Below are 11110 nucleotides of genomic sequence, written 5' to 3'. Positions count from 1 at the left end.
AGCCAAGTTACATATTGTTGTTAAACTACAGTTGTAGAAATAATGTGTTGCATTATCTGTTCAAATAATAAATTGTAAATCATATTCCAGGTTAACAACATTTAAGGAAAATTGTTTTTCTCAAAGTATGAGGCACATCACATTTACTCCAGTATTACATGAAATGTTTACAAAATGATATTAACTTTATTATAAAACTAATAAACAAAAAATCACTAACCGACAGATAGCTGTAGTACTTCTAGAACTGTGTTTAAACATAAAATATATTTTAAATATGTTTGTTTAACATCAGATATGTGTAAATATACCAGTTACCATACCATTTTTGGGATGTTTTGGCTGATTAGAGCTTAAATCAACAGTAAGATTTCAAGGGGCAAGAGAACTGTGAAGACAATTTTGTCATGGTGGCCACTCGTAGTATTGCAACAGAAAGTACTCATGCGATCCAAAAAGCAATTTTACCCTTGACAACAATAGTAAAAGAGACGCCTGTAAAACTTTGAGACATGGGCATAGGCTTTTATAGATCTTCATATTTAATATTCTATTCTATTTTAATTCATGGAGTTTCATATTTGTATAACCTTCCTAAAGGCCATAAAACCCCAGCAAAATCTTAATTCTCAGAGTGACGTCACAGCGGTGTATGAGCGCACCAAAGCGTGGTCATGTGGTGTCTCGGGAACGCGCTACTGTCAGTGAGCTTTATGAAAACTTTATGAGAAATGTGAATACAAGGAGTTTTTCTTTTACATTTGTTAAAATCTTAGAACAAGCAGCTATTGATGTGTTGTTCATTAGCATTTATTTTCAAATATCAATAAACGAGCTGCTGTGTTGGATTCATTGAGAGTTCAGTGGAGGAAAAGACTGACATGCTAAAGTTTATCACTTTATCACTCTTCAGGAGTGTAGCAAGCTGCCTGCGCACATTAGACAGGCCTCTTCCTGGTCTGTTTTTAAAACACATATTTTCTCACCAATGTTTTATCTCTTATTTTATTGTATATTTTATTGCCATGTTAACTGAAATAATGAGGATTTCATGGTTTGTGTCAGTTGCTGCTTTCAGGTGTGAAGAACAGTGCAACCACACAAGGATGAAGACAGAAGAACAAATCTCCACCTCAGGGTATACTTACTGTACATGATGTGAACTCAACTGGAACTGATTTATGTAACAAAAAAAATATATATCAATGTCACTCTTTTTATTCAAAGGACTTACATTACATTAAAGCACATAGTAAATTTTGGAAATTTACAAAATAGCTACGAGATCTGATGTGACACTACCAAAATGAACTTTCTTCACATTTCCTACTCCAACCCCCCCAAAATACATAAAAGTTAACACACCAACACATACACAAAAAAGGTTGCCACTAAATTGAGTAATAAGACTAGCCTTTAAAATAAAGCCTCAAATTCCCCAGCTGCTGTGGATGTGCTCAAAAACATCTGGTAACTCACAACTAGGAGGGCTACTCAAAAGGTAGTGATTTCTCTGTACATGAGGGTTTGTTTAGATGCTCCTCACTCTGCTCTGACTGGAAAACATAACCCTATGGCATTGCCAGAATTCATGCGCTGTGGTCATGCTAGGAGGAACTCCTTGTCAGGAAAACTGGATCTGTTGTACAGTGGGAATCTGGAAGACAACAAAGTTCAGTTTAAGTTTGAGATTCTTTACAAAATCATCCACATCAGTAGTGTTGGCTTTACCTGTTGATACGCAGTGGTGTACACCATGACATTCTGCTGCTGTCCATCCGCTGTGATAATCCCAGCTGGCAGTGGATTTGCTGATGAGGGGGAAAATGTATTTTAATAATACTGAAATGAAAATGCAAAGAAATTGAATCCACAAATTTTTAGACAGCTTCTTAACAAGTTCTACTTACTGAAGGAATCATCTGTGAGATCCTCACCCAGGCTTTCTCCCACCACAACACCAGGCATCCCCTTCTCTCCCTTCATTGACTGAAAGAAAACACACCAGAAGTAACATCACATATATATACAATATATATATATGTGTGTATGTATATATACACAATATATATATATATATATATATATATATATATATATATATATATATACACACACACACACACACAAAAATACAACATGCTGCTGTGTCCTTGGGCAATTGCTAATTTTTATTAAATCATACTAATAAAATGTCCATTCACACAGCGGTTCTAAAATGTGGAATTTTGTTGTTAAAAATTTAATCTATGATAATAATAATAATAATAATAATAATAATAACAACAATATACAGCCATATGTTCAGCACTTAAAACAAATATAATACAATAGGAAGGATCCTTTTTTGCACCATTACGCACATGGGTGACAGTCAAGCAGCACCGGGCTGCTGAAGGGCAGATGTGTCTTTGAGCAAAACACCTGAGAAGGAAGGTGTGTGACATAATATTGGCCTGCAAGATTCTGTACGATATAAGGTACCTAGTGTTTATGTCAGAAAAGGTTAAGTAACACACATGGAAAACTCTATTATGAAGCAAGTTTGGGTCCAAACGTGTCTCACCTCTCTGAACTTCTGTAAGTAGAGCTTTAGTGGCTCCACATACATGTCAAAGCCCAGCGTAGACATGGCAAACAGGATGTCCTCCCCATTGATGGTCTTCCGTTTTTCTTGGTGGCATCGCTCACTTGCTTCTGATGTAATGAAGCTGATGAACTCACTGACACACTCCTGCACACACTCCTTGGCATCTTTTGCAATCTGTAGAAATGCAACATGGCAAAATAGCAGGCTTCCTGAGGATGAATAAAACTCAGTTTTTTGCAATTAAATAGATTTTGTTATTAATGATAATAATAATAATAATAATAATAACATACTTTAATGTTCCATGTTTAAAGTGGTACATGTGTAATAGTGAGAATGCATATAAGTACATATCCTTCAGTTTAAATCAAGTCCTAAAAGTAACAAATCTGCTAAGGTGTCCTTCTTTAACACCTAAATAAAGAATGCTCAACACATTCAACACATTTGCATATGTGGTTGAGTTTAGTGTAAAGTTCTCTTGACTGGTGATGCTGAAGATGACATTAAGTAAAGTTTATGGACATCATGCCATCACATGACTCAAAAGAGAAACTCACTAACACAAGTTAACAAAGTCAAGATGAATTATATCTTATTTACACATTTCTGTCTCTAAATGGTCACACGTTTACAATTCTCATCTGCTCTCTGTATCACACATGGCAGACTTCTGCCCTGATGCACTCACACAGGTAAGCACCCCCACCAGTAGACAGAGAGCTTCAGAAAATATGTCAACCACGTGAACATTTTTATTAATTTACACTTGTTTATTTATTTGCACTCAACCCCCCAAACATAAATGTTAAATATTCATACTAATAAAGATTTTTCCCACTACTTTTCTGTCTCTCACAAACCTTTCCAGTCTGAGGAACAGCATTCTTCATGATACGGGCGACATTAGCTATTGGAAGATAGATGTCCTGCTCTCTGTAATTCTCTTTGATTCCACCGTCTTCATGGTCATTCAGACTCTCCTCTGCATCATCTGGAGACAGACAGACAGACAGACACACACACACACACACACACACAGTGTCAGTAGGAATTAACTAAAGGTTGTTTTCAGACGAGCTACCCTTAGTTCCAAGTCGAGGTTGTCACGTGGACCAACTTGCAGTTGGATGTAATCAGTTCTCCGTCTTGTTATTGCCATAAAATAATAAGACAACGCAACACCCTGTCAGAGAGGGATCTGTGAACTCAGAACTCACAAGAGGAACTAAACCTGAAAAAAAAAAAAGGGAGAAGGAGCGTGAATATGGATGGAGCTGCAGCCGCACCGGCAGCCCCGCAGCCAGCCACCCCCACTTGCTCCGCAATTATAGGCAAGTTTGATTTCACGGACAATAATGAATGGCAGAGATGGATGAATCGCTATGAGTGCTACAGAATAGCGTCAGGACTGGACAAACAGTCGGAGAAGTTTCAGGTGAACGGTTTTATGTACATGGCTGGTGACGACGTCGAAGATATATTGAATGTATTACCTCTGACGGATGCAGAAAAAAAGTTACACAAGCGTGAGTGGAACGTCATCTTTGAAAGAGCATGCTTCAACAAACGGAGCCAGGTGCACAGTGAGAGTGTGGAGTCTTTCATAACTGCAGTGCACACGCTGGCTGAACACTGTGAGTTTGGTGCCCTATGTTAGGGACCGTATAGTGGTGGGCATAAGAGATGCTAGACAATCAGAAAGCTTACAGTTAGATGCAGATTTACAGTTAGAAGCCATTACAAGAGTGAAACAGAGTGCAGCAGTGAAAAAACAACAACCTGTACTGAGGGACAGAACAACCAACAGGACATGTGGTAGGGAAAAAAGAGAAGAGTGACACACAGTCAGGATGTGGCAGATGTGGAAAATGCCAAGAAACACCTGTGGAAAGACTGCCCTGCTCGTGATGCTGGGTGTAGGAAATAAAAAGAAAAGGACATTTCAAATAAATGCAGATTAGGCTGTGGCATCAAGTGCAGATGGAAAGGAAAGAAGAGGAGGACTTTGCTTTCTAAGGAGAAGTGAGCTCAAAAGAAGCCAATGAGTGGATTAAACAGCTAAAGTTGAATGGAGATGAGTTTTCAAACTGGACACTGGGGCTGAGGTCACAGCGATCCCAAGCAGCATGTGCTCCATTAAAAAGCATGGGACACTGCAACCACCACTGAAAGTGCTGTATGGATAACTGTTGGAGATCTGTCTAAGCCCCCCCCTCAGCCTCCCGGCAATAGAAGCTATCAGACTGATAAAACGTCTCCACAGTTGAAGGACAGAAGGAGGATGTCAAAATACCCCACAGTGTTTTCTGGCTTAGGGAAATTAAAGGAGCCTTATATGATTGAGCTGGAGCCAGATGCTGTCCCATTCGCTCTGTCATCTGCATGTTGTGTGCCCCTGCCCCTGCAGGACAAGGTGCGAGCAGAGCTGGAGCATATGGAGGACGTGGGGGTGATTTTAAAAGTGACACAACCCATACCATGGTGTGCTGGTATTGTTGTGGTCCCCAAGCCTGGGGGGAAGATATGTTTGTGTGTGGACCTTACAAACCTAAATAAGTGGGTACGCCGAGATAGACACATCCTCCCAGCAGTAGACCACACATTTGCCATGCTGGCAGGAGCGAAGGTTTTCACAAAGACGGATTCCGTTATCAGAGATCTATAATGGAGATGCCTGAACCAACTGATATTGAAGGCGTAAAAAGAGTAATAGGGATGGCCAACTATCTATTTATCAAGTCTATCAAGTTTTTACCCCACCTGGTCTCATATACACGCTCAATCAAAGACTTCTGTGTGGAAAGAATGAATGGTGTTGGGCGGTGCCACAGAAAGAGGCATTTCGGAGACTGAAAGCAGAACTGAGCTCATCACAAGTCTTGGCCCCATATTCTCCTACAGCAGAGACGTGTGTGTTGGCGGATGCCTCATCTTTTGGGCTCGGGAGGGTTCTGACTCAAAAGCAGGTGGAAGGTACATGGAAGGCCGTGATGTTCATCTCAAGAGGACTATCTGATGCAGAGAAACATTACACACAGGTAGAGAAGGAGGCTTTGGCATCAACGTGGGCGAGCGAACGTCTTTCATCATACCTGCTGGGTCTGAAGTTCAGATTGGAAACAGACCACAAGCCTCAAGTGCCACTGCTCAGTACTAAGGCATTAGATGAACTTCCTCCAAGAGTGCTGAGGTTCCAGCTGAGACTGCTCAGATTCAGGTTTGATATCGTACATGTACCTGGGAAGAACCCGATAACGGCAGATACGTTATCAAGAGCCCCTGTGAAACACACGTTCACACAGGAGGAAAAAAAGAACGAGGCCGAGGTCAAGGTGTTTGTGGATGCAGTTGTTCAAAGCCTCCCTGCCATAGAAGCCAGACTGACAGAAATACAGGGGAAACAGAAAGAAGACGAAGTCTGCACTAAGCTCATCAGCTATTGCAAGACTGGCTGGCCTGGACAACATGCCTTCCCACCAGAACTGGGAACATATGGGCCAAAAAGGGAAAATCTCACGTTGGCTAGAGGGTTGGTACTCAAAGGCCAGAGGATTGTGATTCTCCACAGCATGAGACAAGAGGATCTTCACTATGGACACCAAGGCATTGTGAAGTGCAGAGCTAGAGCCCGGCAGTCAGTATGGTGGCCAGGTCTGTCTGCACAGATCAGTCAGATGGTGGAGAACTGCTGCGCATGTTCGCAGCACAGAGCAGAGCACAGAGCACAGAGAGCCCTTGCTGATGACAGCAGTACAAGAGAGGCCCTGGCAGAGAGTTGGCACAGACTTGTTCTTTTGGGACAAAAATACATACCTTCTGATTGTGGATTATTTTTCACGCTACATAGAAGTGGCCCAACTGAGTGGAGCCTCTGCTGAGACTGTAGTGGCAGCTCTGACGGATGTGTTTTGCCATCATGGAGTGCCAGAGACAGTCATGTCTGACAATGGGCCACAGTAGAGTGGGACACTCTTTAAGGACTTTGCTACAGAGTATGGGTTCACCCACATCACCAGTAGCCCAAGGTATCCTCAGGCAAATGGCGAGGCAGAGCGTGCTGTGAAAAGGAGAGAAAACAGCTTTGCTGTATAAAGAGCCACATCTCTGGAAAGTGGCTACTCACCGGCACAAGTCCTCATGGGAAGACAGATGCGTTCAGCCTTGTTGGCCCAACCACAGAGGTTTCAGGAGATCAGAGAAGCGAGCAAAGGAGAAACAACAACGGCGCTACAGGGCTCGTCCTTTGCAACTGCTACAACCTGGTCAAAATGTGTGGCTCCCAAGAGAGAAGAAAGATGGGACTGTCATACAACACCTAGGTCGTACATAATACACACTGATGAGGGACAGGTCAGAAGAAATTGCACACACATGCGCACAATACAACACCCTCAATCCCAACAGTCACCACCTGATACATATAACAAAAACACAGAGCCAGTGACACACTCACTCCTGTCATCAGAAACACAGATACAGCCAACACTAACACACCATACATCACTCTTTCTGGCAGAGTGTCACGCCCTAAAAGAAGAGAAAAATGTTCTGTAAATGTTCATAAATATTGTGTTCAGATTTTGAAATGACTGAGATTAATATAGAAATCAGTAACGTAAAAAGATTACATTGTTAGGTTTTGAAGAGGTGAGAGTTCTTACTTGTTGTGTAAGGGGAACTAAGTTGAGGTTGTCACACAGAACTGTTTATGTGTTACACACTTGAGTGACTTATGGGGCATTTCCACCGGCTCTACTCGCCTTGCCTCGGCACGACATGGCACACTTAGGTTGCATCTCCACTACAAAAAAGTACCTACTTAACGTGGGCGGAGTCATCACTGCACGGCTGAGTGAAACTGCAGTGACTTCGTTTTATACGCGACACACACACACACACACACACTAGTGTCTAGTGACTTCACACCACACTTCTGTAGTTGTTGGAGATTAACCCACGTTTTTTTCAGCTTGACTTCTGTCCACACATCTCCAGAGTACAGCCTCCAACTCCACAGACTACAGCGGCAGTGGTCTGTGGCTCGCGATCAGCGGCGCTGTCCCGAAATACACCACTCCACTTTAAAAGACTCCTGTTAAATATAGAGGTTTCCCTGGTAGTTGTTGGAGATTAACCCACTTTGTTAGGATTGTAGTAGATTGTAGAAGTAGTTTTAAGTGATCTACAGTTCGGCGCTGTTCGGCTTGATTTGTGTGTGGGAGGGACTCAGTGGCCGGCAGTCCGACCAATCATCGCATAGTATCTACTTTTAAGCGCGCTTGGAACCTCGTCTGAGCAGGTACTAATAGTAGTACCTGGTACCAGGTACTAGGCTAGTGGAAACACTACTTAAACTGTGCCATGGCAAAGCGAGTAGAGCCGGTGGAAATGCGCCATAAGTAAACTACTCTCGTTATTGCCATAAAATAATAAGATAACACTTACCATCTTGAGACTGGAGAACATAGTGACTGGAGGCCATGTACTCTCCCGTGATTCCAAGCTGGGAAGCGTCGGTGGTCGAGCTGTCTCCGTCCATCTGAAATGCAAACACACTGATTCTAGTGCAAAGCCTGAATTGACAAAACCTATAAGAACTACAAGGTTTTTACCAAGGTTCACACAGTGAAAAACTTTACTCTATCTTACTAATGTCAAAACCATAAAAAGTACAATTACTCTTTGGGGTTTGTAAGGAAATGCACAAGAAAATAATCATTCTGACTTGTTGACAAACCATTTTTGTTGAGACACATTTGTATTTCTATTACCAATTAACCATCATTTAGAGAGATAAGATAGCTGCATCCCGAAAGTATTTATTTTACATTAATCAATGGCCACAAATGTATTTATTTTTAGCCAACACAAATTTTCAAAATTGGAAACTTCCATTTGGGCTGCAAAGATTATTCAATTAATCCATTCATCTATCTTCTACAGCTTTATCCTCCACATGAGGGTCGCAGGGGGCACTGTGTCAATCTCAACTGACATAGGGCGAAAAAGGGGTATACCCTGGACAGATTACCAGTCCATCACAGGGGCCACATGGAGACAAACAACCAAACAACAATCCACTCTCACATGTTCAATTTAAAGTATTCAATTTACCTAATCCCCATACTGCAAACTCCATGCAGAAAGGCCCTTGTTCCAACCGGGTCGGCTGCAATCTATTATTAAATTAATAATCAACCATTTTGATTGATGATCCACTATATTAATTAGTTTGAATGTTTCTTTAATCACTTAATGAAGCTTTCTGATCATTTCAATTTATTAAATTTCAATTTTGCAGCTTTCTTTGCTCCATATAACAAATAACCCATTAAAACGAGTCATTTCGGTTTGTGGTCAAAACATTTGAGAACATCATAATTTCGAGGTTTGGGAAACACAAATCAATATTGTTTTAATATTATGGACCAAATAACCTAGAAAATAATGGACAGATTAATCAATTATAAAGATAATTTAGTTGCAGCGCTACTTTCCATGAATTGGAAAAGGTTCTACTAAAATCAATCTGCTTTTTTTTTTTTTTTTAATTGAATCATTCCGCATGCATGTCTGCTTACGACAAAAAAAATGTGCGTATGTACATCAGGGCAGAACTAAACGCACAACCATGTAGCCATGAGACAGAAATGACATGCCGTCCTGTAAATAAGATAAATAACACAAGACTATTTAGTTTAAAAGGACAAGGTATATGTTCTATAGGAAAGGTAACCTTAAATGTCTGTTATGATCAGGTGCTATATAGAAATTATATTAGGGGAGTCACCCTAATATAATGGTAGGAGAAACCCTGCTGTTATAACCTACAATAATTCTATTGCTATAGAGCAGGACAATGAACCCACTCATACAAACAGTCATAAAGATTAATATTCAGATCTAAAAGGAACAAAAAGCCCAGTGCAGATGGTCTGAACCCTACAATGAGGATGAGATTTAATCATTTTAAACTGAAAAAGAACTGTGTTTAAGAGCTCTGAGCTGCAATGAAGAAAAATGAGAAGAGGATGAGACTGGGGAGACAAAAAGAACTGTGAAAATCACTGAGCTTGTTTTAATTATTAAAAAAAAAAAAACATTTAAACCAATTCATCAGTTATCAGAATAGTTGTCAATTAATTTAGTAGTGATCAATAATCACTGTCCTACTGCCAATCCTCGCACATAGAACAGTTTTGCTTTTAGTGCTGTGTGTAGGTTTTAGAAAACATTTGGCAAATTTGATAATGCTGTTGGACTTTAAAAGTAGTTTGACAACTTAATATTTTGGGTGCTGGTAAAGAGCTTTATATTGGAGGCGGAATCTATATCCGTTGGTAACCCGCATTTTCCCTTTGCTTTATCTGTGTATGGGTGGGACTTATGCAATCACCTCATTTAAGTTGCCGGTATCATCATTTGAAGTAGACAACCCATTTACACTACCCTTCCTTTGAAATGGTACACGGTATTTATGCTCTTATCTGGAGCTAGGAAGGTAAATGACAACATGCGCGCCGGGCAACTTTCCGTTAGCCTCGAGCTAGCTATCGAGTGCTAACTTCACTGGGTGATATAATAGCGAGCGCTTGTACGAATATTCAGCTCAAGTAGTCTCTACACAAACTACGTACACGGTGAAGAGTTGACCAGCAGTCAAGTTACCTTCTGTAGTTAACCTGTTCAGGTACATATTGGCCCTTAAGCAGATCCTCATGCCGCAGCTGGCCTGCTCTTTGTTATGTGGAGCAGTGACAAACGTGGCCGAGGCCGAAATGACGAGACTTAATTTTCAAACTTTCACCCGCTGGATACTTCCTGATGAGCAACCCTCATTCACTCAGACAACAAATAAAAATCAGACAGAGACGGACATTTCCATTCGAGCTAACGAGACATCGGTTAGCAATCATTGGCCGGAGCCAAGCACAAACCTGCAATGAAGCCCTGGTTGGTTACCTCCCTGAAAGCGCCGTTTGGTTGGACAGAAAATGGCTGCGAAAGGACCAGTCCCAGCGCGGAGCAGCAGCTGCACCACAGTCTATAGTCGATAGGGGGCTGTGCTGCATTCACGGCGCAAGGACTCCTCAATTCTAGTAACGCACTCGTCCTAACATAGAGTTAGGAGGTCCGCATTTTAAATGTGGAATATCATGCAAATTGAATGTAGACATGTGCACTTCGACTATAATATGCAACAATTAAATCCAAGTAGAGCGTCACTTCAGTCTGAAACAACACAATCAGAATAAAGTACACATCATAAATGCATTGCTATTTTATAACTATAATAAAACGGAAAACTTTAACTGCAACATGTTAACATGCTTTTATCTCCTTTAAGAGTACATTAACGTGAACAATGCGGGTAGCCCTAAAATTCGCACTGCAGAGATCTATCGGTCATAATTCCCACATTTGTGGCAGCACATGAATGCATCTCTCCTCCCGCTTGACACCCTACGAGTGTGTGTGTGTGTGCGTCTTGTCTTGTCTTCCTTGTGGGGACAAAAA

General features: G+C 41.1%; 1 protein-coding gene across 2 annotated transcripts; it reads right to left on the bottom strand.

Annotated features, from left to right (window-relative positions):
• Positions 1–1202: 1202 nt before the first annotated feature.
• nfyba (nuclear transcription factor Y, beta a) lies at positions 1203–10613 on the bottom strand. 2 transcript variants are annotated; one of them, XM_044022455.1, is made up of 7 exons: positions 10531–10613; positions 8039–8132; positions 3454–3584; positions 2567–2764; positions 1911–1989; positions 1732–1811; positions 1203–1657 (listed from the first exon to the last, which is right to left on the bottom strand). In XM_044022455.1, the coding sequence occupies exons 2-7, from the start codon at positions 8130–8132 to the stop codon at positions 1625–1627; spliced, it is 615 nt and encodes a 204-aa protein (XP_043878390.1). In that variant the 5' UTR covers positions 10531–10613; the 3' UTR covers positions 1203–1624. The 2 variants fall into 2 exon arrangements, with proteins under 2 accessions (XP_043878390.1, XP_043878391.1); XM_044022456.1 differs by lacking the exon at positions 10531–10613 and adding an exon at positions 10262–10510.
• Between the last annotated feature and the right edge of the window lie 497 nt (positions 10614–11110).

This window comes from Solea senegalensis, linkage group LG3 (genome assembly GCF_019176455.1).
Source record: "Solea senegalensis isolate Sse05_10M linkage group LG3, IFAPA_SoseM_1, whole genome shotgun sequence".
In the NCBI taxonomy this organism is placed as follows: domain Eukaryota; kingdom Metazoa; phylum Chordata; class Actinopteri; order Pleuronectiformes; family Soleidae; genus Solea; species Solea senegalensis.
The sequence above is the reverse complement of the archived record's forward strand: the minus strand, read 5'-3'. Positions and strand labels throughout refer to the sequence as shown.

Coding starts and splice junctions, on each gene's coding strand:
- nfyba (XM_044022455.1), bottom strand. CDS start 8,132: ATGGACGGAGACAGCTCGACCACCGACGCTTCCCAGCTTGGAATCACG. Junction 1,812..1,910: donor TCTCACAGATGATTCCTTCA/GTAAGTAGAACT, acceptor CCCCCTCATCAG/CAAATCCACTGCCAGCTGGG. Junction 1,658..1,731: donor ACACCACTGCGTATCAACAG/GTAAAGCCAACA, acceptor GTTGTCTTCCAG/ATTCCCACTGTACAACAGAT.